Source organism: Glandiceps talaboti, chromosome 16 (assembly GCF_964340395.1).
Source record: "Glandiceps talaboti chromosome 16, keGlaTala1.1, whole genome shotgun sequence".
Lineage (NCBI taxonomy): Eukaryota > Metazoa > Hemichordata > Enteropneusta > Spengelidae > Glandiceps > Glandiceps talaboti.
In genome coordinates, this window is record NC_135564.1 from 11117891 (window position 1) to 11136049 (window position 18159).

The following is an 18159-nucleotide window of genomic DNA, read 5'->3' on the forward strand; positions in this document are numbered from 1 at the left end:
TGTCCCATCAAACAGTTTTAGTTTAGTTTCTGATAGCTTTCTCTCCTGTAGTCTTTTAAGATATGATTGTGTTATACAATATACTAGCTAACATCACTCTTTGCGGCTCATGACGGTTCAAGTAATGGCAGTATCGACACCTTGTAATTTACACACTTTTTCTCATTTAGATCCTAAAGTACAGGCATTAGTGACACTTCTTTGAACCTCTGCTCTTTACTTGAAGCAAACAGATGAAAGAATTGTCCTCAATGACTTCATTCTACAGTATTTTCGTAAATCAGCGTGACATATTTGTGCATTATCGACATTTTCTTTCTTGGATGTATTATGCTTTAATTCCTGTGTTACGTTTCGCGCATATGTCATGATTAGTTTTGATACCCATGCACATTCCTTCCCCTGATTAGCTGTTGATGTTATTACAATCGTAGTAATGTAAAATGGTAGTGATATGGCCATTATGGCTAAAATATGTATACTTTAGGAAAGTGCTATAAAGTCATACCAAATCAACAAAATAACACTGTAAGGAAATGTAAGTTTCCAGATTGAAAGTTTAATTTGGAGGGGGAGGGGGAGGGGGGAGTTGATTTATTATTTAGCAAGTGAATCCTCAGAATGAAAAAGATTGACTTTTACCGTGTTTACCTGAGGGTGTATACATACATTTTGTATATGATAAATTTATATTAACTGTTCTGTATGAGTTTTTCACCCTATGGACCCAGTTACTGCAATCTATACCTACATACACATGTACTGGCCAATTACAGCATCTAAATTCATCAAATAATTGACTTCAATGAAATGGAAAAGTTGAAATCAGATGTTTGTTTACTGATATTATATTATCATTTATAATACACTTACATGTATTATTGTATAAGTAACTTTGTGCTTTAGAAAAAATGGCAGAAGTCGGAGATATTGAAAAAAAATAATTCTTGGGTCAAAATGCAATGTGTTGTGATAGCTGGAAAGTTTTGTGTGGATGCAATGCCCTTAGTATCGTGGTAGTGTGTGTATACGCTAGCATGATATTCTTAAGTAAATATATTTCAGAGTGAACAGTTCTGTTCCTGTATACATGTATAATACGTGAATCGATTAGTTTATGCATACATTGTCGTTTGAGTTCATGATCTAAAAAATTTAAAACATTGAGATTGACTCATCTTACAATGAGTCAAGAGAAAGTATATATGATTGAATGTAAGAAATGGCCACCTGCTTCCCGTGTGACACAGGTCTGGACTCTAGAGCCCTCTCACGCAATTCTTGATGGTTGTGGGCTTTCAACGTTTCCTAGCAATGAAAGAGCTGTGTGATTTCAAGTGTATACCTACATTTTTTGTGAGCTAGAGTTATTTTTCACTTTGTATGGGAAAAAGGTAGTAGTAATGCGACCAAGAGACATGGTGATCTTTTTCATGATGACAATACAATTGATGACCCAAATGAATTCAGTGGAAAAAGACATGCGACTGCAGTATGGTTATTAGTCTAACACAGGTTATTGTATACGAACAGGGACAGTTTGTGATATATCACGGCCATGCAGGAGAGTGAGACTGACAGTTTTCCACTGCATGTGTGTTTGTCATCTAAGTATAAACACATCTTGAAAATAATGCATGTATAATTACTGAAGGTATTATTCACTGTTAGTGTACTAACCTCACATACAATTGAATGTCAGTTTGTTTAGTCTTCTTTTGTGGCATGCCAGTTCAGCTGTATATGCAGCCGTGTTTTCACTAAATTAAACCCTAGTGTATAAAAGAGTGATGGTGCTCTGAGCCAGGATACTGATAGTATGTCAAATTTCTAATGTTTCAAGTCCTCTGTGAAACTTTCTTGATACTGGCCACATTGATGTGATGTACAATGTACCACATACCAGATTTTTGGAAAAACAAAAGATTTTAGAATTTTGGCCACAAGGAGTGCTATTTAGGAGTACCTTTTAAGGCAGTAAAATCAAGTTTTTTTTCTTGACTTGCTGGTCCTGTTATCCATTTTGTTGTTGACCATGTTATGTTGTGGCATGCAATCATCTTCATGATTGACATTTTTATCCCCCCCCCCACCCCATTTGTTTTTATTCAAGAGACCCTTGCCAAGGCCTTTTGGCCAAGTTGATAACCAGAATACAGAAATTTTGCTAGAATTAATTACTAATTAAGTTTGTCTTATACATTCTTAGCACATCCTATTACTTCTTCAAGTCCACCACCCCTCCTCCACCACTCCAAGCTCCACCCTCGAAATTTTTTTACTGTAGTATTCCTCCCCCCCCTTTGCAAACCATTAGAACACTAGATTTCTTAGCCCAATATTTCCATATAATCCAAAAAAAAAAAAGATGATCCAAATTTCAACAAACATTGAGCAAAACTAATGAAGCAATTTCTCAAAGAAGATTGCACCTAATAGTATCTTTAGCCAAAAAAAAAGAAAGACAAAAAACAGTCTGATTTTACAGAGATGTAAAAATCTTTTCATTGTGTGTATTTTTCTTACAAGGTGGAGCCGCGTGGTGGCGACATGCACGCAGTATGGCAGGACTTAATGAATACTACAGTGGAACTCTAGGTCTTACAGCTCCTACTTTTGGTAGTACGTCCAGAGAACGAGAGTCAAGTCCCCCAGGTTTTGATTCACTATACAGGCAATCTCAAGCTCAAAAAAGTAAGTCTCAAGTCAGCTAGGATGTTTTGTAGGTTGTAGTAGCATATTATACATACTAACAGTGAAACAACACCGGTCTCCCTGTAACCATGACATTCATCTTGAAAATTCAAAATTCAAATCTTTCCACCTCCCTTCTAGTCTAGTTCCTATATAGTATCGTTACCATTAGAAACCATGTTGGCATCCAGACTACCTCTCCCCCCCAAAAAACAACAAAACAAAACAAAAACAAACAAAAAAACAACAACCCCCCCAAAAAAACCCAAAAAACAAAAAACAAAAAACAAAAAAAAACAAAAAAAACAAACAAACCACCAAACAACAAAATACAACTTTTTATTTGCCAATAGATCCACAGTATTACTTCCATGGCTGTAACATGTATTCAGAATGGTACATGTACAACACAAGTTTTCATCTTTTCAGTCAGTTCAGTACTTGGGTCCTGAACATTTCAACTCTTGATTTAACACAATACACATACTGAAAAACGTGACTATATGTCAACCTATTCAAAGAAGTGTGTACTTGAAAATGGAGCAAAGTATTGAAAAAGTCATGCTCTCAGTATTTTAGTGTAACTTACAATATGTGTATGTACAGTTGTGCAGCCTGATCCAGAATAGGTTTATTTTCACAGTAAAATAATTTCTGATGTAGTACTTCCAAACTCAAAGTTATTTTACCTAGTATATTTTGACCAAAAAATGTTGTTTACATAAGTGTAGCCATATGGTGGTGACACTTGACGGGAGCAAGTAGTACAACACTTGTAAATCCTGTTATGAAAATAGAAATGTAAAATGAAAGGTCAAAGGTCATGACAAGTAAATATGTATAGCCAGCAATGTTTAATTGTAGGATTTATATGTACTTGTCCATAGTAAGGTTCCAAAATAGCAACAGACAGACTTGTAAGTATCATAACCCAGCTCATAGCATAAACAATGTCCATCATAATGACACATTTAGATACATGTACATGGTGACAACATTTCTTGTAAATATTTTTTATTGAGATACAATGATAATACAGTAGTTTTCTTTTGTTCAGGGAAGTTTCTTCTCCAAGTAAAAACAGAATTGAATGAATGGGTTTAACTTGTGCCATTAACATTGAAAATTGTATAAATGAATTATCAATACATGAAAAAATGCACAAAAAACCTGCATGATGGCACAGTTTACTCGTTTGATAATGACAAAATCTTTAACCCCACCACCAGCTGTGAATATACACCAGATGGTGGACTATACTTCTTGGAAAAGGGAGAGAAGAAGAATAGAAATATTCTCTAATTTGAACTGTGAGGGCGCTGTTTAAATGTTTTTTGGGGGGGGCTTTGCCTGTGGCAGTATTGAATTAAAATCTCTGTTAGCCTTGATTTGGCATTAGTAGCAAGTATCATCTCATCTCTAGGGAATTGTATCTCTCGGTCCAAGGACATAACAGTGTTACTGATGATGATTTATGATTTGTGATTTGAAATGGTAGACAAGTTGATGTAGACATGTCTCATGGTGGCTGGTTTATGGGCGGTGTTTGTTTTATAGACATAGTCCAAGGTCTCTCTCAATGTATTATTTGCCGTAGGTTAATCATATTCATTGGAATTAATATTACTTCTATGGAAATGTCCACATAAGCGTCACCTTGTATGCGATGATTGAACTATAAATGGAAATTGTCATTCTCGGTAAATATTGATATTATGACACAAGCATTCAAGGAGTGTTCTCTGTTGTGTACACTCCTTTGATCACTTCTTTTAACTAATGGCTAACAGTAATACCAAGAATGATGAGTCTTTCAGTCTACACATGTAGATAACAGTGTGAGTTTGCCACTATGAGAGACACCCATTCTACCCCATGATCCTGTGGGTCCTAACTTCCAACAAAAACATCTCTTTCCAAACAGCACTCCCAGTGGCCAAACATTAAAATCTTTTGTTTTTTTGATCAATGATGGAAATATAGCGTATTTAGCATGTATTTGACACATGTACCAGTGAGTGCACTACTTAGAGATACCCATTCTACTTAACAGATCTGAATGGTACATTCACTGGCTCACTGTTCCCCAGTGCTGCGTCCACTCCCAGCACTGGCTTTAATCTAAGCTCACCAACAAAAACCTCTTCACCACCAACAGCAGTGACATGTACCTCATCCAGTCACACAACAGCCAGTACGACAACAACAACCAGCAGCAGTAGCAGCGGCAGTAGCAGCAGCAGCAGTCCCAGCAAACCTAAACGAGGAAGGCCCAAGGGAAGTAGTAATAAAGGTTCAACGCCCAGTAGCAGTAATCTGACTTCTAGCACCAGCACCTCAAGCACAAGCAAATACAAAGACTCAATGGTAAGAACAACATTAAAAAAAAATAAATATTTTTTTCAGTTTTGATTGCTAGGAATCATTCTTGGCAAGTTTTTTGAATAGACAAATACATGTATATAAAAACACTTGAATGCATGATTCTACGGATTTACATTCAGGAAAGGTTTGTAGGATTTTTTGTATTTCCACATGAGGTATCAGTACATGAAATTTATTGAGTCATTTTTTGCCTCACATTCAATTTTTCTATAAAAACAGTGAGAAATGTCCAATATTATTGTATCCAACTGTCGACAATTGTTATTTTCTTGTTTCTTATCATAGTCAACGTCATCCCTGCTGTTGCTACCCCAACCACCTCCTCTTACATCAGTACCATCATTTACACAGTCCTCCGTCATCACCAAGGCACCAACAGTTACTTCATCACCGGCACTGACAACAACCAGTTCAGTACCGAGCACCTCGAAAGGAACAGACTCAACGGAAGCGTCGCCGACGAAGACGGAATCTAGTAAAAAGAAGAGTAAAGAAGACGGCAGTAGTAGTGATAGTAGTAGTAGCGATGATGATGACGATGATAGCGAAGACCTCGGTAGCAGCAGCAGTAGTAATTCTGACATCAGTAGTGGTAGCGATGACACTGATTCAGAATCGGATAGCGATGATAAACAAATGGAGCAAATACTTCAGGTAAGGGGACAATCGCACAATGTCACATAACGTCAATAAACGAACTTTAATAATTTAAGCCAACACCTCCGTAACTGAACATTCAGAAGTGCAACACAGACACGTTTATATATGATGAAAACCATTGTGAAAATTGTAGCGGTCGTACCACTACGATTGGTATGTAAAAAAAACATAGTAAACGCATTAAAATATTATCCAGAAATAGGCTCTTAAGGAAGGAAGGGGTCATGAATAATAAAGGCCCGTGTCACATTAGGGTTACACTTTGGGTGACAAAAAGTTGTCTGGTTGATACAGAAAACTTTAGTCCAGAACAAAAGAATGGTGCCTCTGGTAAGATTATTCTAATGTGAGAGAACCTGGGATTGAAACCTTGGCCTTTAACAAAAAGAATAATCCTATGTAATCCTCATGGTGCTGCTGATACGATAACATTTAATGTAAAAACCTGGGATTGACACCTTGACTTTTTAGGCCTTGAGTCTTTTTTTCTGTTATTGAATTTTTTTTTTTTTTTGCTGATTTTTTTTTTAATAGACCAAAAAGCAATTGGAAGAGAAGCAAAAACTACTGTTGAAACAGGAGCAGCAGCTGAAACAGTTACAGAAAGAAGCACAGGAGCGAAAGATGAAGGTTGGCAAAGTGCCAAGTGGTAAAGCCGAACAGACTAGCAAAACTAATAAACAATCTAGTAAACAAACAAGTAAACAACAACAAAACAAGGTGAATGAGGTGCAACCATGGCGCGGTGTTGCCATGGTAACCAACACCTCCAAGTTTGTGTGATAAAATCATACGCACTTGAGCAGCGAGTCTTTTTGGGTTGTGTGCGGCTAGTTGTGTATCCATGGCAACCCATCTCAATTCGAGTTGGATATGTGTATGCACTATAAATGGCAATTATTTAGATGTTTGATACCATAGTCTAGATTTTCTATCGCTGCAAAAAAAGAAACTAAAAAAAAACTTCATCCAAGGTGTCCATGCCACTATAATGAAATATTGGGTAAATATATATGCTTACGTAATATATAGCAAAGATTGTCTGTAAAAGTAGACATTATTGTGTTTGTTTCCAATCTAAAGCCTTTATTGAAAGTCACAGTCAAGCCATGTTTTAACTACTGCCCTTGTAGTTCCTCTGACGTTTTATTCAAGTTGGGGTAAAACTAACAATTTTTGTCGTAACATATCCTTAATATAAAGATAACCTAGAAAATGTGAATCAGAAAAAACAAATTCAGTGCTTTGTTGTTTTAAAAGTTAATAGAAATACTTTCTACAGTGGATAGTTACAATTTCTCTGTTCCTAACAGTGTATAGGTAATTCAAGTTATCTATTGCGTAGATCTGAGTTTGAAAGTGAATACTTTGCCACTAGAGGGCGCTATACAGTTGCTGCTTTTTTCCAGGGTCCATCTCTTAGCACAGTAGTTATCATGTTCTGGGTACACTGATTAGCTGCACACAAAACAAAGCAAGACCGGCTGCTCAGAAGGGAGTGTGCAACATTGCATGGCTTACCCTTCCTTTCACCCAGTGCACCTGAAAATGACAAAGAATGCATTGCTTGCTGTGGGTCTGTTCAGCTCTTGGTCACATACACACACACACGTATCACTCCATGTTCTCATCTTCTAGCTAACCATGTCTTGTCTGTTTTATTGTAGTAGTAGTAGTAGTAGTAGTAGTAGTAGTAGTAGTTGTAGATTTTTTTTTACAATTAGTAGTAGATTTTTTACAGTAACAAAATCATCATCATCCACATCATGTTAGGGAGTCTAATAATTTTTTTTTTTTTTGAAATTGGCATGATGTTAAGGAGTCTACATTTAAAGAATCAGTCCACACTTTGGTGGGGTGTTTCAGTTTGGAGAAATCTAAACCATGTTAAGGGGTCTAAATTTGTGATGGTATTAGCACGATGCTAGTCAATTAAAATTGGGGAATCAATCCACATTTCAATCTGAAGAAATCTCGGCCATGTTAGGGACTCTGTTTAGTGATTAAATTTACACTACTAGGGAGTCTAAATGTAGTGTATGAAATAATGCTATATTAAGTTGTGAATGATTATTCATCATCCTAGGGAGTCTCATGAGTTGGAAGAAAAAGTCAGGATGTATGTATTCTACAGATTAGAAATTAAGAATATTTGAACTGGAACTTTGTTGACAAAATTTATTTTATGTGGTTAATAAGTGCATGATAAAGTATTGGCTATAAAACTGATATCATTTTTGGATCGTATACTGATATTTTTCATTTGATTATCATGTCACTTGCTACTATCTGTGAACGGTATCACCAATATATAGTTTAAAATATCACAATATTCAAAATGCGAATGCTATTCACTTTGCTTGGCCATCTAGGTAATAGTACATAATGCTACCATCTATATGTGAAGACTACCTGCATGAGATCAGTTGACATCACACATCACCCCCCCCCCCCCCCCCTCCCCAACCCTCCCTTTAATATAGTGCAAAACCTAGTCTTTTCTGTGTGGATAATTGCTATGATGGGTTTTCAGAAGGGGAAGCAGAAATGAAAACTATCATGGAGTCATCTTTTGTGTATTATACTAATAGTTAGATTGGTTGATTTTAAAATGATATTTTCATAGGTCTTCTAATATTATTCTAGATGTTGGTTGAGTAATGTGATGGATGAACATGAGTCATGTCAATGTTTAGTACAGGACATGAAATATGGGAGGGTAGTTTAGAGAAGTTGTAAAATACTTTTTTTTGGGGGGGGGGGGATTTCCTTGAAGTTTGCGAGTGGGTACTGCAACTTTCCACATAGCATCAACTCTCAGAAATGTCCCACCGATTGCAAGGTTAAACAACTATAGATTCTTATAGTGTCTGAGTGGTGTTTTTGAACTCTTTCCGTAGAGATATCCCCAAAACTACTGATCTGATCAAAAAGAGGAAAAACTTGTTGGAAACCACAAAAAAAAAAAGCCTAACACTTTTTTATTTTCAAGACATTTTAAATTAACAATATAGGAAACAGAGAATGGTATTTTTATCGTTGTTTTCTAACCAATGAGAGTGACTCTTTCAAAAGGCCTCATGTTAAACATGCCTTGGACTGTAAGATATATCGCTGAGGGTGTCCTTATCATCTCTTCCCCTTGTGGAAAGGGATAAGAAGAGCGCCCCCAGTGGCTGATCTTGCAGTTTATACACACCTTTATTCTGAATTAGAGGTAGTAATGGGTGTGACCACAATGTTAAATGTTGACCTGCTCATGTAAACACATTAATCAACCAACGTATAGTTAGAATTATTTAAATTTTTTTTAGTAATAATCGTCATTCTGTGACTTATTTTTGATAATGTTGCATTTTCCGACTCATAGGATCAACAATACAAAGACCAACAAGTACGGGAACACGAACAGAGACTGAAACAGGAGCAGTTGAAAATGCAGCTAGAACAACATATCAAGCAACAACAACAACAGTTGAAAATACAGAAGAAAGCACAGGCTGAGAGAGAGAAAGCATTGGCAGCCAAGATTGCTGCATCGGCACATCAGGGAACAAGTGGTATCAGCAAGGCATTAGATATATCATCTCAGGGTCTCAACGTCACACCACCTCAGGGGTCAAGGTCAAACCAGACGTCGGTTATTGCACATAATAAAAGTCACAAGAACAAATCTCAGGTTAGAGTCTATTATCGGTAGTATTCTTATGAGCAGTGTTCATTCTGACCCATGCTTTTACTTTCTTATGTGTTGACATTGCCTTGATTTGCAAAAAACAAATGCTGTTGTATGCAAAGTGCTGTTAGGATCTTAGTAGACCCTTATCAAACTTGTACAATATTTTGCTATTATAGTTTTAAAAAGATTACTGATGAAGTGCACATAGACCCTTTGCACTGGACCCACAGATAGAGGGAAGAAGGGAAACCTCCTAACGATGTATAGACCTCAATGTAGTGCAGTGCAGTGCAGTGCAGTGCAGTACAGTACGGTTCAGTGCAGTGCAGTGTAGAGCATTGCAGTACAGTACAGTGCAGCACAGACAGAACAGTACAATGCAATTGGTACAATACAATAATATATGTATTTTGGCCCCAAAATAGTTGGCTTTGTAGGTGACATTGTTGTACAGTTTTACAGCAAAGTGACTATATATGTACATAGTTTAAAAGTTTCATACACATTATCTTAACGCTTGAATACTAAAAAATTGCACCACACAGAACACTTGCATTCTTGTACAAGATGTTGGAAATGTAAATATTACAAGGACTGTCACATGTATAGTGAAAAAAACCCCCTGTCATATGTTGATATCTACCCACAGGTGACTGCAAAGGAAGAGTCAGGGTCCAATGTGTCTTCACCAACCTCCAAGACAAGTGCCTCGAGTACACCCATAGTGGCCAGGTTTAGAGGCGTGGATTACAATGCAGATGACAGCGACAAAGATAGTGGCAGTGATAGCGGCACTGATAGCTCAGGGGATACAGATGATAGCCAATCAGGTAGGACTATATGATATGTTGGACAGGTCAATGTCCAATCAAATTGATAGCTGATAGCGCAGGGGGATACAGATGATAGCCAATCAGGTAGGACTATATGATATGATTGACTGGCCAATGTCCAATCAAATTGATAGCTGATAGCTCAGGGGGATACAGATGATAGCCAATCAGGTAGGACTATATGATATGATTGACCGGCTGTAAGAAGAATGTCGTTCAGTTTGACTCTAACAACGCAGGTTTTCCCTGGGTACCCTGGTTTTCTCCTACACTAACACTGAACCCATGAGGAAAGGACCTCACAGGACTTCTTGGGAGATAAGTGTTTATATACTTAAAGAACTATCCAGTTTAAATAAGGATTATTTATTTCTTTAATCAGGATTGTCAGACAGTGATTCTGATGATGACAGTGATACAAGTGATGATGATGACAGTGTTGACGATGATGACGATGAAAACACAGACACTGACCAAGAGAGCAAAGGGTTAAAAAGTAAACCCATGTCGACATCAACGCCTACACAGTCGGAGAAACGTGAAAAAAGTAGGAAGAGAAGTCAGGATGATCTACATGCATCAACGCCGTCATCAGCAATTAATTGTGAGTTTTGTTTTCTGTCTTTTGGACAATTTATTCCAAGTAGACCGTGTCCCTGGTACGCTATTTGCCAGGGTACTACTGTAAGCAGCAATGCCGTTAATAATGAGTTTTTGTATTGTATTTCGTAAATACATCCTAATCTTGTTTCTCATGAACAGTGGATCTGTGTAAACTAGGGTAACAATTCGTCTTCGATGGTTAGTTTCCCCCGATTTAGAGAAAAAAATTCACACTCATGTATTTTCAGGAACTCCTAGATATGTAGTTGATATGAAAAAGAAATTAATTTGTAATACTGCATTTCTTTTTATTGTAGCATCTGCTGCCAGTACACCAACACCAGCCAAGCGTCGTAGAATGCATGATGAAAATGAAGCCCGTGCACCCTTGGAGAACGGTTGGCGACGCCAGACTGTGATTCGACAACTCGGCCCTGGAGACAGACTCAGAGGAGACGTGATTTATTTTGCACCCTGTGGAAAGAAAATTAAGACATATCCTGAAGTGATCCGGTACCTAGAGAAACATAAAATCAACAGTGTGGTCAGGGAGAACTTCAGTTTCAGTGTCAAGATCAAAGTGGGAGAGTTCCTCAATCCCAAACCAAGTGAAAATGTGAGTTATTTTGTTGCACTTCATTGTCAGGTATATAGATAGATATTATTATACCTATAATTGCTGTAGTCCACAACCATGTCAATTTCAAGACAATCTACAACCCGTGACAGGCAAGCATTAATAAGTGGAAGTTGTTACAAACATGGAAAGTAAACAAATGATATAGACTAGCGTTCTCGCCTCACAGGCTCTCCACGTAGACAATCGTTTTCTCAACACAAGCTCTCCACGTAGACAATCGTTTTCTCCACACATGCTCTCCACATAGACAATCGTTTTCTCCACACATGCGCGCCACGTAGACAATCGTTTTCTCCACACAGGCTCGCCACGTAGACAATCGTTTTCTCCACACAGGCTCGCCACGTAGACAATCGATTTCTCCACACAGGCTCTCCACGTAGACAATCAATTTCTCAACACAGGCTCTCCACGTAGACAATCGATTTCTCCACACAGGCTCTCCACATAGCATGTAAGATATGACGTGTCTATCAGCAAGCACTGAAAGGGGTTTCCGGATATATAAGGGCACCCCTCACAGCATACCGTACAGACTACCTATCCATACTGCTTGTGTAGAATGTCTTCTGTCAAAAGAGAGAAAAGTGTGAATTTAGTTTTATTTTGAATATTTCTTTTACTATACAGGGTGGTGTTGTGTACGAGTCATTGACTGAAGTGGAAGTCAAGAGGCTATTGGTACAGGATGATCCCAAGAAACTGAGGGCCCTAGAGAGACAATTAAAAAGAGAGGAAAAACGAAGAATGTCACAGGAACTTGCTAGGAAGGCTGCAGAGAGTAAAATGAGGCGTAAACTTGAACAACAAGGTAATGAGACTGGGATTTTAGACATGTGTCAGAGGTCAAAGTTCACCAATCACCATGTGACTAAAGTCATGAATTATTCATTAGATTGTGCTGATAGCATGTACAGTTGTTGACATGCATATGGAAATCTATGCAAACTGATTATGTCTATGCAACTACTGCTTGCCTGAGGGTGTTTTTCGTTTGAACAGTTCTTGAATCTGAATCTGAATCTGAATCTGAATCTGAAAATGAGGTTAGAACCATTCTCTGAATAATTCTCTATGATCACACTTTGAATTTCTTGAAGGAAATGAATCTCATTGGTATATTGAACATGCAAATATTTTGACTCCTTATGACACCCTCAGACTTGTGACAGAATATTGGCCTTGCGTTGCCTCTCTTAGCTCGTAGTGGAAAATTATTCAGACCCCCTAAGCTTCTTAGATAAAACGCAAAAAGTGTAAGTGAGATTCCCACAAGGTATTGAAATTTGAAATGTGTGAAATAAAAGTGATACTGTGATGATGTACATCGTAAATCACATGTGTAAAGATAATGGATTTGAAAGTGAATATTGTAGACACAATCAGTTTGTACCAGGAGTCCTATAATCCACATGGTTCGAGCACCAAACATCAGTTTGACTGGTTGATACAATGGTGCATGTTGTGTTATCAAGAATGCCTCCTAACTTGGCCCATCAAGAACAGTACATCTACACCCAGACTGGGGCGAAAACTGGCTGCTTTGCAGGTAACTTCAGTTGTGCCATATCATCTGGGTGGCCAGAAGCAAAAGCTGGGGAGACAAGTGACGACTAAAATATGTATGTTACTATGGCTGGCCAGAGAGGTAGACAGATTCACAATATGAATGAAGTGTGATGTAATAACTACTAATTTTCACAGTAGCATTTGATACGTATCGCACAGAGATGATGACAAACAGACAGGGTACAAATCACAGAAGGTGTGCGTGAGTCTGAGGTCAAAGGTCAAACGACATCAGATTTACATATCTGCTAAGAGGGAACTTTGTCAGAGAGGGTGGGCTTAGAAGGTAATTTGAAGTATGTGTGTTAACACACACACACACACACACACACACCAATGATCGGGTTGGGTTGTTTGTTTTGAGATGAAACACAACACCGTGTGCGTTAAAACCAGGCTGGCATGATAGACCGCACTTGGAGAATGAACGCTTGGAGTTTGATATTTTGCTCGGTTGATGTGTCGTAGTATACTTTTTTAACCAATGATAGAGATGGGATTGAAATTGTTCATGCTCATCTATATGTGTGCTTGTTGCTGCTGCCAATCCACCCTTTTCTACTGTAGTTGTTATGTGACGTGTTGTGTTCTTGTATTTATGCATTTGTAGTCCTATCAGTCAGTCAGCCAAGACGACAGCTGTCTTTGTTCAAATTAAAATATCTGATAAAAAGCCCCCAGTAGCTGCAACTACTTCCTGTTGGTAAAAATTCAACAGTGAAGTCAGAGAGACAGTTATTTTGATTCTCATAAATATGTACTGGCATTCTTGTCCATTTAATCACTTATTGTACTACAATGTGCCAAATTCCCATTATTGGAAAAAAAAAGAAAAGATTTTATAGTTTTTGCCACTAGGGGCTTCATTCAAAGACTCCAATTTGACTGGAAATGGGGCAAGATTAGTTGTGTGACTTCACCACATTCTGATTGTGAGAAAAACAAAAGACTTTTGCATGTTGGTCATTGGGGGCGCTGTTCAAAAACTAGACGTGAAGGCCGAATCGTTGAGTAGGGTTAGGTAAAAAGTGTGTTTCTCAGGATTCTTCTCAGAAGTCAATAATATTCACAGTTAGCGCTGCATTTTGCTTATTTTCAATGAAATTTTTTGGAACTAACAAAATTCTTTACCAATTCTTTAGTAAGTATTCCATGTACTGCCATGGTGTAGCTTTTATTTACCTAAAGGGTAGGGTATTAGGAATAAGGTGTATTGTCATTTCAAAACCTCTTTTAAAGCTGCACTGGCTGTCACTGGAACGTTTTTGTAAAACTCTTTTACTAGATATAATGACTTTCTCAATAATATCGTACATCGAACAGTACTGAATCACCTGTAGGTACTTGTATCAATTAGCTGTATACATCATATGGTGCAAGAAGTCCAACCAAATATTGAGTTTTGGGTCCATACCCAATAATCAGCACCCCAAAATGCGATCACAATTTCAAACTATTACTGTACTACTTATGGATATAAGCAACCTCTAATTAACATGTACAATGTCTAATTATTGGTATTTTAACAATTTTCATTGAATATATTTTTGGTTGTCTGAAGACAGATTGAAAAAATGACATTCCAGTTACAGCTAATGCATCTTTAAAATGTGTATTCATGGTAGGCTTTTAAACTGGATACAGACATTGATTTTAGTAATCAGGGTGACCCATTTTTTTTTCCTGTTTCTCATTACCTCACTGACCCAAATTTTTAGCCCCGACATCAAGAAAAGAAAAGAAAAATTTCTGCCCGCCCCTAATATTTTGCGAAACAGTGCCCTCTCTGGCAAGAATAAGCGAGTGTCTGGACTGTCGCTGGCATCTGCAGTTGAGTGATGACACTTTTTAATGGGCAGAGCATTTTGTTTTCATGACGGAAGTTATTCAAGTAGGGGGAAGGCTTTTAGAGGAGAAGCAATGCCAATTGTGTAGAGAAGCTGGGAAAGGGCCTGTTACCAGGAATCCAATAAAAAGAAGATAGAGAGGAAGAAAAGGAGAGACAGAGAAAAATGAAGAAAAAATCAAATTGACTGTCCGACCCATAGTTGCTATGTAAAAGTAATGAGAAACAGAAAAAAAAGAGGGTCATCGTAATGTAAACTCAAGAAGTAAAACCTCTCTGAAAAGAAACAAAAATAAAATACTGTACAAAGGTACAGTTACCAAGATGTAAAAAAACCCCAAGAAATTTGAAAACCAACTTCAAAAGTTATCAAAACAAACAGTGTGGTATGACATTTAGTGTCCCATAATTAATTTAGGGGTTGATATAAATGTCTGTGTTAAAAAGGAACTTAAGTATGCTTCTGTCAATAATTGAATACAACAAAGTATTTTCACTGAAGTTTTAATTCAATGCTTCTTGCATAAATTCAATTTCAAATAAGGTCTGTTCAAATTCTTAGATTAGTAACCAATACTTTTTAGGGCACCCCATAAACATGGATTTCAGATGCTAAATGTTAACTTTTTAAAAATTGAAAAATAACCTGATCAATAAGTTAATATAAATGTAATCACATGTCAGTAACAAACATGGGGATAAATTTAAACCTAGCTTATGGCAAAGACACACTGTGATTACTTTGGTCCTGTGAGTACTGCATTGTGTAGACTCTCTCACAGTCCTCGGAGCGTCACATTGCTAAAAGTAAAAGGGCTGTTTTGTATGTACCGATATCTACTGCATGATTATACTGTGGGCTCTCATCGACTACAAAGTGCTAATCATTTGCTGACGTGTTACTGTGATGCTCAGGGTGTCGCAATAGCACAGAGTTGCAATAACTTGTCAACAAATGATTAACCCTATGTAGTTGATGAGGGCCCACATTACAAGGATATTCTAGAACAATTATTTGGTAGATATTGGTACATACAAAACAGCTCATAGTGATGCTCCCGAGGGCTGGTGAGAGAGTCTATGCATTGTGTAGTTTCTGGACCCTGTAATCACAATTAAACATACGCAGTACAGCATTCACTGTGAAATGTACATAACGCAGTATTCACTGACCCCCGCCATCAGGATATGTCTGATTTCGTTAACTTGGATAGTTTATTCTAAGTTTGTTGTATCTGTCACAAACTTTAAAATGAAAAGAGTGCATTTAAAAAAAGTTCAAAAACCTTGGCTGAACTGATGTCATTAGAACCAAAAGACATTTGTACTAGAAACCCCATATAAAGTAGTTTCAAAACCCTAGTTGGGAGATCCGTAGTAATTATGCACACTATCCTGCAGAAATGGCTAAACAGGCTGCAGACGTCAAGCGGAGACGTAAGATGGACCGACAAGCTCAAATTCACTTGGCAAAGGAAGCTAAGAGACAAAGAGGTAAATATGGCGGAGTGTCTTCAACTAACAGCCATGTATAAAAAAAAAACAACTTCTGTGTAAATAACCATTTGAGCTGTCATCTTTGTGATTATATGTGTGACCGCCTTTTTTTCCCTGTCTACTTTTATCCTCACACCTCGCTCGCTAAAGCGGACTTTTCATGGGTATAAGGAGAAAATGTCAACAACAGCCTACATAAACACATCAAACAAGGTTCTCCATCCTTTCAGGTTCCCTTTTTTTTTTACCTCAGTAATGATGATGTCAAAGTTCGAAACCATGGTAACAAAGAGGGTGAAAATCTGTTTTAAAAAATGACATCATTTCGTTTGACTACAGTGTTCGTGAGTAAGGACGAGTAAAACACCATTGGACTGCAGGCAGATTTTACTAATGTTTTGTCCTCAAAACAACAAAAAACTTTGCCGTTTTGAGATTTATGTTCGATGCCACTTCAAAAATACAACCGTAAGATGATATGAACTGACTTGATGTGATGTAATGTAAGCTGTTGTTCTGTATAATTTCCCTGCACTGTAGTCATAGTTAATGAATCTTTGAATATTCATGACTTTAGACTGGCACTGATTGGATAGTAAATGTCACATGACAGTGTGTATCAAGTCCTGACATCTTGTCACGGTGTCTCTCCTTCATGTCTTCTGTACATTATGTTCATAATTAGAATTTTCATTTTATTTCTTTGTATGTAATGAATAAAGGTAATATTTAGTCTTGTAGTCTGGCTTTCTTCCTAACCATTGTGCTTTGTGACAGGGCTATCATAATAGAATCATTGTCAGCACACCATGGAAATCTGAAGTTCACAAATACAACCTGGACATTCACAACTTCACACACCCATCTACATTTCCACACTGACTCGGGCACATACCCACATAGACATTGACATACCCATCCACATATACACGCGTAAACACTGACACACCCAGCCACACACCCAGCCACATAGACAACTACACACACATCCACGTGCCATACACACATACATACATACATACATACATACATACATACATACATACATACATACAGACAGACACAGACGCGCACACACACACACAGACAGACAGACACTATCACTGGAGAGGTCTAAGACTTCAAGATAGTGTTTTTGGTTTATAATCTTAAAATGTATTCATACAGACACTATTCTCTGAAGTTGTCATAATAGCCTGAATTCCATGCTATCCTATCACCTCACTGGTCATTACACATCTTGGAATATATATATACACAGGGTTAAAAACTATCACCACACACCCATCCACATATCCACACTGACTGAGGCACATATCCACATAAAACATTGACATACCCATCCACATATACACTCGGTGGTCATTACGCTCACATATATGTACGTATATGCAGGTATGTTTCAAAATGTGTAATGACCACTGAGGTCTGTTTATACTCTGTATACTCTGTATACACAGACACCTTGTCCTTATTTCAAAGACACAAACACAATCATCAAGACCACAAGACATACTATTTTATTACACACATACAAGTGTAGACATTGCATTGTCTATTGTACCAGTAACATAACTTGTCCTATAAAATATACATGTTTGGATATATCTTGATATGGATATGTCTCTTATGTCCACACACACACACACACACACACACACACACACACACACACACACACACACACACACACACACACACACACACACACACACACACACACACACACACACACAAGATTTGACCTTTCACC

At 37.5% G+C, this 18159-nt stretch overlaps 1 protein-coding gene across 4 annotated transcripts in view; it reads left to right on the plus strand.

Annotated features, from left to right (window-relative positions):
* LOC144447393 (bromodomain adjacent to zinc finger domain protein 2B-like) overlaps positions 1 to 18159 on the plus strand; it is an 81937-nt gene that overhangs the window by 40647 nt on the left and 23131 nt on the right. For 3 of the 4 annotated variants that reach the window (XM_078137401.1, XM_078137402.1, XM_078137403.1), the window contains 10 exons: positions 2530 to 2694; positions 4748 to 5061; positions 5365 to 5733; positions 6274 to 6459; positions 9110 to 9418; positions 10068 to 10248; positions 10634 to 10855; positions 11172 to 11470; positions 12125 to 12305; positions 16311 to 16403. In XM_078137401.1, coding sequence (XP_077993527.1) covers positions 2530 to 2694; positions 4748 to 5061; positions 5365 to 5733; positions 6274 to 6459; positions 9110 to 9418; positions 10068 to 10248; positions 10634 to 10855; positions 11172 to 11470; positions 12125 to 12305; positions 16311 to 16403 — 2319 coding nt within the window. The remainder of the gene's footprint in view (positions 1 to 2529; positions 2695 to 4747; positions 5062 to 5364; positions 5734 to 6273; positions 6460 to 9109; positions 9419 to 10067; positions 10249 to 10633; positions 10856 to 11171; positions 11471 to 12124; positions 12306 to 16310; positions 16404 to 18159) is intronic. The other variant, XM_078137404.1, reaches the window with a different exon arrangement.